This window comes from Camelina sativa, chromosome 3, assembly GCF_030686135.1.
Source record: "Camelina sativa cultivar CO46 ecotype springtype chromosome 3, ASM3068613v1".
Lineage (NCBI taxonomy): Eukaryota > Viridiplantae > Streptophyta > Magnoliopsida > Brassicales > Brassicaceae > Camelina > Camelina sativa.
In genome coordinates, this window is record NC_141882.1 from 13,744,482 (window position 1) to 13,761,093 (window position 16,612).

The 16,612-nt window shown below is 32.3% G+C and overlaps 3 protein-coding genes across 4 annotated transcripts; 2 read left to right on the forward strand and 1 right to left on the reverse strand.

Annotated features, from left to right (window-relative positions):
• Positions 1-4,690: 4,690 nt before the first annotated feature.
• On the reverse strand, positions 4,691-6,156 carry LOC104777151 (uncharacterized). Its single transcript, XM_087504219.1, has one exon. It carries the CDS (start codon positions 5,846-5,848, stop codon positions 4,883-4,885), a length of 966 nt encoding a protein of 321 aa, XP_087360345.1. The 5' UTR covers positions 5,849-6,156; the 3' UTR covers positions 4,691-4,882.
• A 2,161-nt stretch (positions 6,157-8,317) lies between these two features.
• Positions 8,318-10,865, forward strand: LOC147946893 (agamous-like MADS-box protein AGL63). 2 transcript variants are annotated; one of them, XM_019243777.2, is made up of 6 exons: positions 8,318-8,922; positions 9,466-9,544; positions 9,658-9,831; positions 10,065-10,124; positions 10,258-10,299; positions 10,450-10,865. In XM_019243777.2, the coding sequence occupies exons 2-6, from the start codon at positions 9,467-9,469 to the stop codon at positions 10,666-10,668; spliced, it is 573 nt and encodes a 190-aa protein (XP_019099322.2). In that variant the 5' UTR covers positions 8,318-8,922; position 9,466; the 3' UTR covers positions 10,669-10,865. The 2 variants fall into 2 exon arrangements, with proteins under 2 accessions (XP_019099322.2, XP_019099323.2); XM_019243778.2 differs by having other exon boundaries at positions 8,346-8,922; positions 10,077-10,124.
• Positions 10,582-14,000, forward strand: LOC104777152 (uncharacterized). Its single transcript, XM_010501363.2, has 6 exons — positions 10,582-11,065; positions 11,142-12,064; positions 12,144-12,953; positions 13,072-13,245; positions 13,383-13,430; positions 13,538-14,000. Exons 2-6 carry the CDS (start codon positions 11,144-11,146, stop codon positions 13,730-13,732), a joined length of 2,148 nt encoding a protein of 715 aa, XP_010499665.2. The 5' UTR covers positions 10,582-11,065; positions 11,142-11,143; the 3' UTR covers positions 13,733-14,000.
• Positions 14,001-16,612: the final 2,612 nt, after the last annotated feature.

A 16,612-nucleotide genomic window follows, 5' to 3' on the forward strand; every position in this document is an offset into this window, starting at 1 on the left:
GAATTAATTTGGAGAGTTTTGAGATGAAAACTCCATTTTTATCACACACACAAAAATATATACGTACAACCCCAATGGGATTTTTTTCTTTCTTAAGTTTTCTAAAAGACACGTTATCTTATTTTATCAAATAAATATTTAAATCTAGGAGGTGCAGTTTAATTAACTTATTGTAATCCTTTTCAATTTTGCCTATTGGATAATGTTTATAATTCATTACTATACAGTATATAGTTTCACGGTTACCAAATGTCAAAAGCGTCGTCATATCTTTTTCGTGAATTAAATGTGACTTTGCTACATATACCTATATCATAAACCGAAATTACCAAACTATATATTATCATAAAATCAACTTATTGACGATATTAAAACTTACTAAAGCTTGAACACTGGATATATCAGTATCGGTTCACAAAATACCCATTGCGTGGCATGCATATACGCATCTAGCTCACTTACACACTCCAAATATTACAATGACGTATGTGCATCATAACATAATTATGTTGGGAAATAGACAAAAGAATTTACGTAATTTTTTTTTTAAAATACGCGTGCGCATGTATAAATTCAAAAAATATAACAAAAAGTCTAAAACTGTGTGAAGTTATTATTTATCTTATGATTTAGAAATCGAAATATATAGAGAACTTAAAAAGCTATTATCATGTTCCGATGGTTAAGATAAATGTCTAATAATAAAAACCGATCGAACTTAGATAAATGTCGATTAACAAGAATGATATGTATGGACTCATGTCATTTGATGTTCTTGTATAACAATTCCTATAATATTTGTACCGACTCATTTGAAGGCACGTGATATAACAATAAGACAGCTGATACGGTAACCAAAAAAAGTGGTCCTTGTCCGGAAAAGGAATAACAACAAACAAAGCTGGTCCAATAATTATCTTTTGTGTTATGGTTTTCTATTATTAACTCGAGGAATGAAGGTCGTTTAATTACCCAAATGAACATATTACTACTACTCTTTTTTTTTTGGTTGTGAAGCCAAGGTGAACCCAAGCAAAGCAACCTAATTACTTTTGTAAATCCAAGTTAGAAACTACCATGACGTGTTTGTTATTGGTACTCATACGCACACGTGTATCACGTGCTATATACGTAATAGGGTTCAGCAAAGACTTATACCAAAGACAATTTTGAAACGAAACGACCAAAAAACATTTTCCGTACGCGGGCACCACTTAAGATGCCATATTTAACTCCTGTTACTCCTCTATAATTAAAATTTTGTTTTATAAAAAAAAAGAAAATCAAAATCTGCTGAAGAAAGAAACGTGCCTATGTCTTTAAGACAGTTCGGTGAAAAAAACTTCACAATGTAGAAACAAACAAAGAAATTTCAAATTTGAAAGAAGATTATATAGATGATGAAATACCTTTAGAACCAATTGCATATTGAATGAATTATCTCATCAAAAACTCCTTTACAAACCAAAAGGGTGGTGGCCTAGTGGTAGTTCAATGGGTTGGTTCTCTTGTGCCTCGGGTTCAATTATCGGAGATGCATTTTAAAACTCGAAATGGACTAAAATCTGGTTTCGGATATTGAAAAAGATTATGGATCAAAGGTTCGGAACTTTTGCAGTTTATAAAAAAAAAAAAAAAAAAAAAAAAAATACACATAGACAGATTTGCTTACTAAAAAAGAAGTAAAACTTTGGAACATGCTAACTAGTAGCTCTCTGTATCGAGTATCGTTTTCACATATAGTGTATAGCTAAACTATGTGTCTTTAAAAAATAACTAGTCTCTAATTGAATGTCATTAATTAAGAAGTTTAGGTTTAGTCGTCATATTCTGAATATTTTATTAACTGCATAATAGTTGAATAGACCTTAACCTAACATGAACTGTCGTAGCATAATAATGTTATAATATAAAACGAATCAATATATATCGCAATCTAATATCTATACTTTAGGTTCTACGTAGTTGTCTGTTGCGTTCTTATTATACTAGATTAAATTATTAGATTCAGTATTTAGAAGAAAATTTTATACGTGAACTGTTTTTTTTTCTTTTTTTTTTTATGTTTAATTATCATAAAACATTGTTGTTTCGACTTTCGCTAACCCTTGAGAGAGCAAGCACTCACTCGCGAGTTCATCGAAGAATCTAGCAAATTCATTGTTATTTTTATGAATATTCAATATTCCATTTTGAAGCAACAATGCGGGGGATTTTTAAATACCCCATCCACCCCAAAAAAAAAAAGTTTTATTAACTTTATAAAATAAAATAAGCAAATAATTATTAAAAAAGAAAAAATTGTTAGCTTCCATGGAATAAACTATAGTCGTTTTAGTTTTCAAGTATGGAGTACTGATATATATGACGATATGAACACACATTGAAGCTATATATTTTGCCTTCTAAGATTTACTAAGATATTTATGATAAAGAATATTAGTATATCACAAAAATTAGATCCTTGGAATATTCCGTATCAACGGGTCAGATCTTCCCGATTATAATTTTGTCGCACCTAGGTTAGACAAAAGTGACATTTGAAATTGAGATTTGACGACAACTTCATCCTTAGCCGAAAACCAAAAAACCTGATTCACAAAACAAGTACTATTTTTAGATTTGCGTAGAGTCTTCGCTAATTGATATATTGGGGGGCAAAATTCATAAATTACACAAATTATTTAATCAGCTATGATTCTCCTAAAACTAAATAACACGTGTTAATATAAAATTCTCTTAAGATTGGATATGTAGAAGATCTCCATTCTCCAACTTGAATTATTTTTATACTCAAAAAACTAGGTACTTGATAATTTCACATAAGAATTCCAATTAACATAGAGTTGTCTAACTTTTCTCTCATTAGTCTTTTTTTTTGGTTCGTATAAGTCCTCGAGTATTTCTCTTGTTTGGGAAATCAATTTAATAGTTTGATCAATGATGGCCAGCCACGGGTGGTTTTGTTTAAAAAGTGTTTAAAATATACATGTATTTTTTTTAGTCAACCAAAGAGAGAGAACGAGAGATACGTTACAAATAAAATCAAGTCCATGAGGTGGGCTTGACCCACATGCATTGGAATTGTATTCCCTTCCACACGTTCATTGAGAATCTATGAGAGAGTCTACACATACATTATTTGTTTGATAACATGTCTACATCATTTCATAACCATTGTTAATCATGCCTGATCGTTCAGTTTTAAAATTTGTGCCTCAGTCGTATGGAATAGTGTTGTTTATGTTGTATAAACAATCAGCGACTTCAAAAATAATAACGTGAGTCGTAAAACCATATTCTATATTTTGATAATTTTCTAATGGACAATTTATATCACAATTCTCCAAATGTTATTATTCCAAATGAATCGGTGAGGATCTAAATCGAATCGTATAGTCAATTAATAAATTTGTCATAATCAAATTAGTGCTAGTACTATATGTTAGTTGAACTTGATGAACCTAACGTCCAAATTTATGGTTTATTTATACAAGTGTATACCCACAAAATCTATCCTATCCTTGACTAAATAATAACGTCCAAAATAATTTGTCGACGCATAAAAATAAGTCAACAATTTTGACAATCAAAATATAAGAAGAAGTTGCAATTCTACAATATTATTTTCTAAATAAGTGACTTTCTTTATTTTTTATTCTCTACGTTCTTGACGAAAAATCTAAACCGTGAAGATTTTTTTGTTGGGCCTACGACTAAAAGTAAAAAGTACAGATTTGAACGCACTTCAGAAATAAATGGCCCAATTAGAGTTCAGTTTGATAATTGGTACGATTCATTGAAGTAAACAAAAGAATGATACTAACACAAGTCGCTTAGAATAGACGATGCTAACACAAGTCGCTTAGAGTTCAGTATGTAATTAGAGTTCAGAATAGACGATGTACCGCCGCTGTTTGGTTTCACACGATATGGAACCAACATACTACGGTTTTATTCAAGTATATCATAAAAAGTTTAGTTACCTTTGGAACATGAACAGCATAGATTCGTTCCACTTTGTCTTTGCCTATGTTTTCGAATCTTAGACATGACATGTTAACTCCCATTGCTAAAATGAAGTGTAATCTTTTATCTTTATAGATTCTTTTCTTTCGATTTGGCTTGCTGATATCACATTTGACTGACACATTTGGGTGACAAGTAAACGGAATTGAGATTGTATACGGTAATGCATTTTCTTTAACAAATTGGTTTCATTGATCACGATATTTAACATACTGATTTTGTGTTAGTTGTTGCTACATCACCATCTAAATTTAAATCTACAATATACATTTTATTAATTAACAAAAAATGAATATAATCATACATAAATTATGAACATATATTTTTTTTTTCATTTTCTTTGTATTATGTTTGAAATGGGGTTTCCATTTGATTTAATGTAACGTATCTAAACCAAATTTGCCAATCACTAGTATCCACAATTACAAAGTAAATCACTAGTATCCACAATTGCTCCTACTACCTAAACTAAACCTAGTCTAGGTTCCAAAGGTCAAATCCTGCATCTAATTACATACTAACACAAGTCGCTTCCTCCATTAATAATGATCAACTTAGGCATCTACGAACCTAACATTTTCCCTCTAATTTTTCATAGATGACAATGATCAGCACTTATAGAACAATCAAAACACATCTTCAACGACAACAAACTCAAAAATCGTTCAAATCATGGATCAATTATCAAATCAAAGCCAATAACAACAAAGAGTCTTGAGTCTAATACGTACACATTACATCAAAAACTAATATTTAGATTCCACAATTCTTCTTCTCAAATGTTTACATACTACTACAGAGAGCAAGGGAGAATGATAATAAGAGAAGAGAACAGTACCAGAGATAATCATCTTCAAATGTCTAAGTTCTCCAATTGAATGTTACTCTTAAGAGGCACGTAATCTCCAAGATACCCACCAAGATGATCATACAAAGCAGTCTTATCGATGGTCTGATGATGATAACTCTTGCAAACATAGTAAAACACACTCTGAACAAGCAAACCCACAAGATTAACCATCACAAGAACACCAACTAGCAAACCACCAACCAAAGTCCTAGTGAAAGTTCCATACTTCCCTCCACCATGAACCACAACAGCTCCAAAGACAACTCCAATCAACCCACAGAGTAAAAGGTAAACAAAGACTAAACCCATAGCCATCTTAATCTTCCCTTTAAGCAACTCATAAGCTTTCCTCATAGCGGCTAGTCCATAAACAGGTTCAAGAACAGAGATCACACTACCTAAATGCCATAAAGCAGTGAAAAACACATGAACACCAAAGTAGAGAACAGAGATAATGATTCCAGCTACAATAGCTAAACCAACACTGTTCAGATCAAGAGCAACGAGGAGTATCACAAGGAAGACAAAGAACACAGCGTTGTAACCAAACATCAACAGAGCAACCCAAAGGAAAGTGAAGAAGAGACGTTTAAAGACTTTGGGAATCGCTGAGAGAGTCGAGGAGAAAGAAACTGGCTTCCCTGTGTAGAGAGAAGCGACGGTGAAGACAACAGCAGCGGTGGAGAGGAGAGAGAAGGCGAAGAGGAAGATCAAGTAGCTGAACTGGAAGATCAAGAGAACGGTCCAATCGTGACGTGAGCGATCTGAGTTCGGTGGGTCGGATTTGTCGAGTTTGGCGAGGATAGGTTGAGTGAAGAGGGAGTGAGCGAGGATAGCGAAGGAGAGAGGGAAGATTAAAGATAAGGTTATGAGGTAGAAGGTTCTTGGAGATCGTTTCTTGATTGAGATTGATTCTTGAAGTAGTTGAGGGATGGTCAAGAACTGAAGCTCTTCTGGTTGGAGATCCATGGTTGGTGGGTTTGTTTGATCGGAGAAGAAGAGGGACGAGGGAGAGATGAAGGATCACCGACGGGTCAATTTGGAAATCTGAGAAAAGATGAGAGATTATTTATTTAGTTTCTTTCTTTGTTTGGTGTTGTTAATATCAAGAAGATGTAAAAAGAAGGAAATGAGGATAAAAGGCTTTGTTGGAAACTTCTGGGAAACTCTTAAAAACACGTTTAAGTTTTTTTGACTAGTTTGTATTGTACCAAATCTTTTTCTTTTTTTTGGCAATTAAGTTTTGAAATAATATTTTGGAAATATTACACACTTTGATTTATGGAATAATAATATATGTAATTGGTCTTTAGTTCAAAAAAAAAAAATGTAATTGGTCAAGTTTTATGAGCACAACTCTTTGGGCATGATCTCTGAGACGCAATCATGAATCAGGCTTGAAGACTTTTATTATTTTTATTTTTGGTTTTAATTCTTGGTAAGACTTTTCATTTTTGTAAGAATACCAACTATTGTAATACTTTATATTTAAGTATGTCTATTAATTATTTACGTGTTAAAAATATCTTAAGTTTAAGGAATGAATGCAAACATGAATTTAACTTCAACGACATAAAACATTAATTTTTTGATGGTTTGATATTTCGATTGTATGTGTGATTATACTTGTATATGTTTCCACGTTATAAATAGGATCAAGTTTCTAGAAAGAGCAAATAGAGAAATTAATTAACGATCTTAAGTTTTCGTTTAATCCGACCTTACTTAAAAAAGGATTTTGATAAATGTCTAATAGGTTTTGAATGTTAGTATGATTTACACTTTATTTTACAGGTTTTCATTTTATTTACAGATTTTTAGTTTTAGAAAAAGAAAAAAAAAAGAGTAATTAATTTAAGGAATAATGGTTTACTTCTACAGACTACAGTTCGACGGAATCGGAGGTGCAGAGAAATCACATGGACCGATGGTCCCAACTCTTAAATGTCGGTATCAACTTTATAATTTCAGGATTCAAACATATTAAACATCATTTTGGGTTTTTTTTTGGTTTTAATGTGAAGAATCATTTTGGAAATTTAATAGACTGTAACAATTAATATTTTTGAGATTATTATCGAACTTATAGCTTTCTTTTTTTGTTTAGTTGACTTTAACTTTAGTAAAGTCTTTACGTAAGGAAAATAGAACTAACAGTCAAATGTTGGTGTATAAGCACTAATCCTACACATATACGTGTAACACTTTTTATTTAATTATACTTTCAATACCGTTTAAATAAATCTAAATGGATATATCTTAATTGGTATCTATATTAACATTTTTGAAGTATATTTTGTGTTATGCCCTTTTATTTTTGTTTATTTAAAAAGTTATTTACAACATTAACCCCTAAATTTTTTTCAAAACTAACATTACTCCAGATTTTGTTTCATAAATATTTCACATTTCATTTCAATTAAAAAATAACATCAATGAATATGGAAATAGAAATTATCATATATTTAACCATACATTATGTTGTGTTTTGAAGATATTCTATATCTGAATCCTTCGTAAACAAAGAAAAAAACAATTTGATTCTCATTTGTTTTCTAAAATCTGTGAGCTTTGATTCTTAACGTAAGAAAAACTTCGATTGACAATTATTTAAATATTATAATTAACATATATAAACTTAATAAAAAATTTAATTATTACGAATATGTAAAATTAAAAAAATTTAAAATACTATATAATGTGGTTATATAGTAGATGAGTTATAAAGAGAACATGTTGAAATTAATAAAATATTATTAAATTTATGTTAGTACTGGTTAAATCCTCATTTAATTATTTATCAACACTACTAATATTAAAATATTTGACATAAAATCAAGTTGATTTAACTAAGATTGTATAAAATAATTAAATCATTAGAAAAAATGTGACTTAATCAAAACGTATAATTACTGATTATGTATTTAGATCCCTTATTTTTTGTTATAATAATTAAAAATCAAAATAAAATCTCAAACACTAAACAAAATAAACCAAAAATATAACAAACAAATGGTCTTGAAGTGTATTGCGGGTTAAAAAATAATATAAATATTTAGCCACAACAACTAGAAAATTTAGTTATTCCTCTATTTACAAAATATTCAATATTTAATAAATAGATACAACATAAAATATAAATTATAATAGAAATTATATAAAATCTAGTATATATATACTTTCATGTTTCAACTTTTGTTTTACTTTAGTTATTACTTTAGTTAAACTTTTAAACGTTGTACAAAGAACTGTAACAAGTGTACTAGACCGGCCGGTCTAATTAATTGAACATGTTCAAAGTACCATTAGGAATTGCCCTCGAATTTTAATTGATCACCTATAGAGATTAACTTAAAAACCACATATAACATCAAAAAGGTTCCGTAAATATCACGTATATATATACATATGAAAGTAGCAGTACGACTATATATAAATAGCATTAATCGTTCCATCTAAAGGTTTCATTGACTAAAAAGAAAAAGGAAACCACCTTTCTTCTCTTTTCTCTTTCTCTCTCGTTTAGCATTCTCATGAAATTAGGATTTTAGAAAGATAGATCGATGACGAAAGAGAAAAGAGAAGAAAGGTGGTTTGTCGTTGAGTAAAAAAACCAGAGAAGTTTCTCTTTCAAGATGTGATATCTTGTAATTTTTGGAACTCCATGTTCATGGTGTGTTATATCTATGTTCATGGTTGGTTCAGACTTATCATAGATCATTTCACTTTGTGGCGTCTCTCGATCCATCTCTCTATCCATTCTTTGTTGGTGTGTCATATCCAACAAGTTGTCGATCCCCTTTGGTGTGTAATATCCAAAGAATTGATCCACCGATAAATCAAGAGTCTTCCGGTGGATAAGATAAGGAGACAAGGATAAAAAGGATAGAGGATAAGATAAGGAAACAAGTGACATTCGCAAAGAGAAGAAAGAGTTTGATAAAGAAGGCACATGAACTCTCTGTTCTCTCTGATGTCCCCCTTGGTCTCATCATCTTCTCTTACTCCAACAAGCTCTATGATTTCTGTTCCAGCTCCACCAGGTTTCATTTATATATTGTCACTTATGTGTATATAATTGTAGACTCATACATGTGTACGTGTTCTTTGTTTTGGTGGAGACAAACATAAAAACGAATCCTCTTTTACAAAAATATATATAGACCAAAAATTTGAGTAAAAGTTTGAGTTTCTTATCATCATCACTTGGTTTCATTTTAGTGTTGCATCTTTTATTTTTTCATGTTCACACTGGTACGCTTTTTGAAGTGTATTCAATAATTTCGTTTACCTAACATATATAAACATTGATATTTAATTTACCGAATTTATTATATGCTTTCTTGGCTTGATTTTGAACTTCAATTTTTTAATAAAAAATTCAATCAATGAATTAAGAGATCGTTTTCTGATATTTAGCCATGTGTCAGGGTTTAGTTTTAAGGAAAGCTATGATCTTTATGATGTTGATCCAAAAAAGTTTTCTTGTTAATGAATATCCAAAAATAAGACATCATTATTAACAATTTTCTGTATTCTGTTACTTAATTTCCTAATTTTATTTTGTTTTTTCAACATATTATCAGCATGGAGAATCTCATCATGAGATACCAAAAGGAAAAAGAAGTTGGTCATACCTCTGCAGATCACAGTTTCCACCCTGCAGTAATTAAATTTCTTCCAGTTCCATGAATTATTATTAATTATCTTCACATGCTAAAATTCTTATAGGATAATATTATTAAGAATAATAAATATTAAATTTCTTATATATATAGGATCAGTGTTCAAACTGTGCAAAGACGAAAGAATCAATGATGAGAGAGAACGAGAATCTTAAGATGAATCTTCAGTTGTACGATGGACATGGCTTGAATCTCTTAACCTACGACGAGCTCCTTCAGTTTGAACTCCATCTCGAATCCTCTCTTCAACATGCGCGAGCTCATAAGGTATATATACACATGCACACACACACACACACTCTATAAATGACATTTGTTTATTAAAAAGAAAAGTATGTCTAAACTCTAAAGTAAATATTTTGGTGAAAATTGAACCGGTATTTCAAGTTTAAACATACGATAACACACTCTATACTATACTGTATATAGTTTTTTCTTTTGTTAGAATTGTTATAATAATTTTTAAAGTAAATGGTTATAAACTCTTGTGTTTATTAAAGAGAATTATGCAGTGTGAGTTCACGCAGCAACAAACAAACAAGCTCAAGGGAAAGGGAAAGGTGAGTTCTTGTCATTGGTAATATTTTTTCCCCTGCAACTAAATCTGATAATAGTTATTGTTTAACATTCGAAGGTTTATAATATGAATAACCATATATGTTTTCAAATGTTCTCATTACTTTTTTTCTTTAGGAAACATTCATGGATGATGAAACCCAACATTTTCCCGATCCGGTACATGCATGCCTTTTTGTTTGTATAATAATATAAGAAGATATTATCATGTTTTCATTTTGTATATGTATGTTACTGTAAAAGCTTTTTAATATAAATGTCGAAACTAAAAAAAAAAAACTCTTTATTTTTTTGCATTTTAATATGAAGGGGCAAGGAGGAAACTCTTGGCAGCATCTGATGTGGCAAGCAGAGAGACAGATGATGACGTGGCAAAGACAAGACGATGATGATGACGTCACACGCCTGCAAGTGCAAGTGAAGGAGTTCCTTTTTGACGGTGAGGAAGAACAACAACAACCCACCGGTGCTCTTCAGCTCCTCCAGCTGCCACAGCCATCATCATCAGCACAACCACCCCCAAACTAATTAGGCCCATATTACTAGTCTACCTCATAGTTATCAAACTCAAATTAAGAATTGACCCGGTTTGATTTGGTATGGTTCGGTTATTGATATCAGACAGTTAATTAATTTTCCGGTTATTGTCTTTCCTGGTTTCTTCTAATTAACCAACAAACACATTGAACTTTCGGGTTGGTTTAAGGAAATGTTTCTCTATTTAATTACCGTATTTACGACTCCATGCCACTACAGTAAACTAGGTATTATTACACTTCATTGCCACTGGATTAAACAGGGTGTTCGGAGAAACCAAATCAACGTAACCTTCCGATGAACCGGAAAAAAACTCGATGACAACGTCTTCCCTCGAGACCGACGGAGAATAGACAAGGAGCCAACGACAATTCCACACAGTCAGAAGGTAAAATCAAAATGTCCCGACATCGATTCATCTAAAAAGTAACATCACTGATCATTTCCAGTTCCGATTCGTGCAGCAATGAACCAAATCGAAGATCCTCCAAACCCTAATTTACCAGAACGTCTCTTACCAGTCGATAGCTACTCCGACGGAGCACGTCTTAACATATACTCGAGACCAGAGTACCTCGGTACAATCGCTACACTTCTCAAAGGATCTAAAGAATGGGAACGAATCAAGAATTCACAATTCGGTAAACTCTTCGAACTCCCTGTAGCTCGATGCTCACATTCAGGTAAACTGTTACACGGTTTGCTCTCCCGACAGCTCGTAACCGAAAAGAAACACGAGATGTGGTTCGTGTTCGGTGGACACCCAATGCGTTTCTCCATGAGAGAGTTTCACATTGTGGCTGGTCTCCGTTGCGGTGAGTTACCATCGCAAGACGAGGTAGACAAGCACAAGGATCAGTACTTGTCTGTGTGGCATAGGCTGTTCGGAAATAAAACCATGGTTACGGTCGCAGATGTGTTGGATATGTTGTTACAGAACGATAAAACGACAGAGAAGAAGAAGCAGTTCTCGTCTTGGAAAAAGCTTTGTCTTGCTCTCATTGTGATTGTGGATGGTGTTGTTGTATGTCATGACCAAAGCTTTGTTAGTACTGAGTTTGTGGAGATGTTGAATGATATTGACTACTTTTTGGATTACCCCTGGGGGAGGTTAGCTTTTACCGCGACCATTCGTCGTTTCGGGCCGCCTATGGATGCGACTAATCCTATAGGGAAACTTAAGAAGCGTTTGAAACAGAAGACGAGTGCATGTTACGGTTTTCCTCTAGCGCTACAGTTACAAGCTCTTGAATCCATTCCGGTTATATTGGAGAGGATAAAAGATCCGATGGATCTTCGTAACTTCACCGAGAGGTCAGCTGAAGGGTTGTCATGCGCAGTTCTGCTTCATGAGAGTAAATTACTCAACGCTGAGGTTGATGCCAAGGTTAGCTAACCCTTCATTTTAAAATAGATAACTATTATTTATCATGTTGTAACACATTGTTTTCCTTAATGTAATGTAGCTTCTGGTAGCACATACATTGTATCCTAAGGGAACAATTAACGAAGCAGAGTTGGTTTGGGACACAGAGGTTTCTGATCCTAAGGTGGATTTCATGTTGAAACTGATCAACGAGGGACATGTTTTCAAACCGTTTGAATGGCCAGTCTTGAAAGCAGCCAATCAAGAAGTCAATATTCAAGAAAAGCCTATTCTAGATAAGGCGAAGCCTAAACATTTTACTAGGTGTTCTATGAAGGAGAAGGAAGTTGTCAAGCCTCCTACTACCATCCATAAACATACTTCTCAGAAAAAACCAACGGCCAAAGTTCATTTTAGCGGAGAAAGTAACGACCCGGGGTACGTCACGCTTGCTCACTTGAATGACATGAAGGAGTGGATACTGAAACAGAATGAAGACCTTAGAAGCAAGATTAGGGAGGACGTTACAGAAATTGTTGGTTCCAAATCACATTCGCAGGAAGACACACCTGAAGGAGGAGCATCTAATCTGCGCCGATCAAACAGGCTTAACACCAACTGTTTGGAAATGATGGCTAACACTGATGCACCCCCTACAGAAACGCGAAAACGCAAAAGGATAGAGGCTCATTCCATATCAACTAGAAGTGAGTCAGCTGGTGACATTGAAGGTGGAGAGGATGTTCAGTTTCTAGGGACATTGGCTAGGGAAGGTGGAGAGGATGTACAGAGTCCATGGAATGAGGACGGAAATGCGCAAAGCCCCGGTACATTTGATCAATATGATGATTATGGAGATGCTCTAAAAATCACTCAGGAAGATGATTTGATGCAGGAAATTAACGACTCTGTAAGTGTTGTTACATTCTTACATCCAGTTCCCATATTTTTTTTATCTGATTCCTCTTTGTCTCCCTTTACATCTCACACCCGTAATTTTGATTATAATTATATTCAATTTCTTGTAGGATCACTGTCCAAATTGTTTGAAGACGAAAGAATCAATGATGAGAGAGATAGATAATCTTAAACTGAGTCTTCAATTGTACGAAGGACATAACTTGAATCATTTAAACTACGACGAGCTCCTTCGTTTTGAGATCCAACTTGAATCTTCTCTGCATAATGCTCGAACCCGTAAGGTATATAATATACACACTCTATATACATACATTTCATTATTTAGACGGCTCAATGATGAACAACATTTTATAAACATACACATATCCCAACTTTTACAGTTTCAATGGTTCATGTTTCTTGTTTATTAATTATGTAGTTTGAGTTCATGCGGCAGCAGCAAGACAAACATAAGGAAAAGGGAAAGGTGAGTTCTTGGCAATGAACCATTTTTTGAAGCTAATATATTAATAAAGTTTTGAAGCTTTATAATGTATAACCATTTTTTTAACTGTTTGTATATCTGTTTAATAGGAAATACTCATGGATGAAGAAAGCACACATTTTACCAATCCGGTACGTGCCTTGTGTCAAAGGCAAGAAGATGATGACATCATGCACCGGCAAGTGAAGAAGGAGTTCCCTTCTTACGGTGAGGAACCGACCGGCGTTCGTCACCTCCCCCAGCTGCCACAACCATCACAACCAGCCCCACGACTAGGCCCATAACTGATGCAGCGATCTCTCTGTCTAGCTAATAATCAGATAATAACTTAAGCAGTTCGACCCGGTTTGGTTTGGTTAGGTTGATACCAGCCTACAAGACAGCTAGTATATATATATCCGGTTATTGTCTTTGCTGACTTCTAAATTCTAATGGACATTGACCATGCTTTGAGGTTCAACAACAACAAAAAAACTCTTATCCTCATGAAAGTTGTAGTATCACAATTCACAACTTCGTAGTATAAAGCTGTTCCTTAGCTTTTTTTTTCCATTTTTTTTTCTCCAACAGCTTTCCTTCTTTTGTTTTCTCTTCAAGTATTTTCGTGTCTATTAAATTTAGAAACAGAAGCTCATTTGCCTCGATTAGATGAGTATTCCTTTTTTTTTTTTTTGTCAACGATTAGATGAGTATTCTTTTGTGGTAAAAGTAGATAAAGCTTGTAAACCTGTTACTTAAAGATATATATTTATATATATTTTTGGAATAAACTGTTAAATTATATTCAAAATAAAAATATAAATTTTTACATATCATCTGTTTTTGAACTTTTAAGGAGAGGAAGAAATGTGTCTAAAAAATATATTTTGACTTTTGATAAAACTACGATAAGAAAAAAAAAATCTGGCAACCGTTGAATTGTTTTAAACTCTTTTAGACCATATAAATCCCAAAGAAGTTGATTAAATATAAAAAACCTTATCATCTAAGTCAAAGATTATTGAATTGTTTTAACCTATCTTATCTCTACATATATAAAAGAGAAGTACAAATTCTAAAATTGCCAAAAATTTCCAAGAATGCCATTCAATTTGTTATGAAGAGAGTGTTTATTGAAACTGATAGTGGTAATTTTGTCACAAATCAGCAATCGACATTACCCGACCCGTTCAAAACAAGGATCGGCGTCCTTTCACTTATAACCCGCTTTGTATGTAATTGTTGGGCTTCGACTCCAATATTTTTGGCCTATTTTCTTAAAAGAATCATTATGCAAATTAACCTATTTTCTTAAAAGAATCATTATGTAAATAAAAAATTCAAGTTTAAATTAAAAATAACAATTTCATTTATCTATTTATTTATTAATTTTGGTTCTAGTTATAATATTTTAAAACTAAAATTTTTTTATCAACGAAGTTGATATTATGTTATGTTATTAACTATTTAAATTATTTATTTTAATCATATATTAAAAGAATAATTAAATTTTATATGAATGCTTTGTAATTAGAAAAGTTTAACTCTATTATAGAGTAAAAATAGAGTTCTTCTATATATAGAGTAAAATGTGGCAATCTATATCTTAAAAGTAAATCTAAAAGTGTATTGTAATATATTTTACTCTAAAATAGAATATAAAAACGAATACAGAGGGTTGGAGATGCTCTAAACACCGTATTCTAAATCATCTTACAATAACGTCGAGAGCGGATATAAACATGCGCCAATAACATCAATATATATATATATATATATATATATATATATATATATATATATATCTCAACTTTTTTGTTTTCACTTGTTATGTTCTCACTCAAGGATCACAAGCTTCATGTCACTGATTAATTTATGTTCAGTCATCCTCTCCTCAAGGATCAGAGGCTCCAGGTCTTTGTTTCTTCATATATATTTTTACTCACCATGTACAGTTAACACATCAGTTTCAAATATTGTATGTGTTTAATTAAAAATTATGATGTTTTCTTTTTTTTTTTAAAACGACGAAATATAAGCGTGTATTTTGTCTATAAATATATGAAATGATTTTTTTTGTGAATATGGTAATTATTATTTCCTATGTTAACTATAACTTTTGTTTTGTGTATTGGTATGTATATACATTATGCGATCGCATATTTGAACAGCACACTGAAGATTTAGGAACAAAAGCCACAATGAGTGTGGGGCACCCAAAAATTGCTCAAGTCCGCTAGTTCACTTAGGCCAGTTTTGGCTCGTCTCGAGTTCATACAAGACAGGCGATATGAACACCATCGAGGCCTGATGGCAGGTTAGATTTTAGTGAGATTTCTAGCTGGTAACTATTTGTTATACCAGTTTTATTTTAATTAAAACTTATGTATGTGAATGACTAAAACTATAATTGTTGTTTTCTTACTTTCTAATTTAGGTTTATTCCAAACTATACTCAAAGTCTCAGACTACCAGCCGAGACTCTTCATTTTCTGGACAGTAAATATGTGATATGTTTCTTTTTCACTTCAATTTTTACGACCAAACTATACCAACAAAAAAATTCTAAAAAACTAATGCATGATATTTTCTTTTTTGTTTTGCGGATAGATGCATACACTCGTGAGAGATGCTATAACCTTCGATACCCTGGTTTTATACAAACCAGTGGCAATGCCTTCATCCTAGGCGCCATCTCTCCTTAAACTGAAGTCATTACAATCCACATATGGAAGGTTAGAATGTTTAACTTTATTTTGTTTGTTATGTAACTACTATGTTTATGTAACAAATGTTGGACCTAAACCTTGGACATTGGTGGTTATGCCTGAACAGCAGCACCGTACTTATGTCTGCTGGTTATTGGCCAACTGAGCTGTTCTTATTTTTGAAATTACTAAAGTTTGACTAGTTTTGTGAAAAAAAATGAAATTAGGTTTAGTTCTTGTTCTGTTTCTTTGGTTTACAGAAAGGCATTGTTTCATAATTTAACCCCAACAAAATATAGCAAAACATAAGGAAAAATAAATCAAAACATAATTTTTTTTAAAGGTGATAAAAAGTGATAAATAATAGAAATGATAATAGAGAAAAAAACAATTAATTACTAATGACAAAAAATTATATAACAATATACATAACTTCTATTTATAACCGTGATCCTAAACAATTTAGAAGTAATGTGC

Coding starts and splice junctions, on each gene's coding strand:
- LOC104777151 (XM_087504219.1), bottom strand. CDS start 5,848: ATGGATCTCCAACCAGAAGAGCTTCAGTTCTTGACCATCCCTCAACTA.
- LOC147946893 (XM_019243777.2), top strand. CDS start 9,467: ATGGAGAATCTCATCATGAGATACCAAAAGGAAAAAGAAGTTGGTCAT. Junction 9,832..10,064: donor AACATGCGCGAGCTCATAAG/GTATATATACAC, acceptor TGTTTATTAAAG/AGAATTATGCAGTGTGAGTT. Junction 10,125..10,257: donor AGCTCAAGGGAAAGGGAAAG/GTGAGTTCTTGT, acceptor TTTTTTCTTTAG/GAAACATTCATGGATGATGA.
- LOC104777152 (XM_010501363.2), top strand. CDS start 11,144: ATGAACCAAATCGAAGATCCTCCAAACCCTAATTTACCAGAACGTCTC. Junction 13,246..13,382: donor ATAATGCTCGAACCCGTAAG/GTATATAATATA, acceptor TTAATTATGTAG/TTTGAGTTCATGCGGCAGCA. Junction 13,431..13,537: donor AACATAAGGAAAAGGGAAAG/GTGAGTTCTTGG, acceptor TCTGTTTAATAG/GAAATACTCATGGATGAAGA.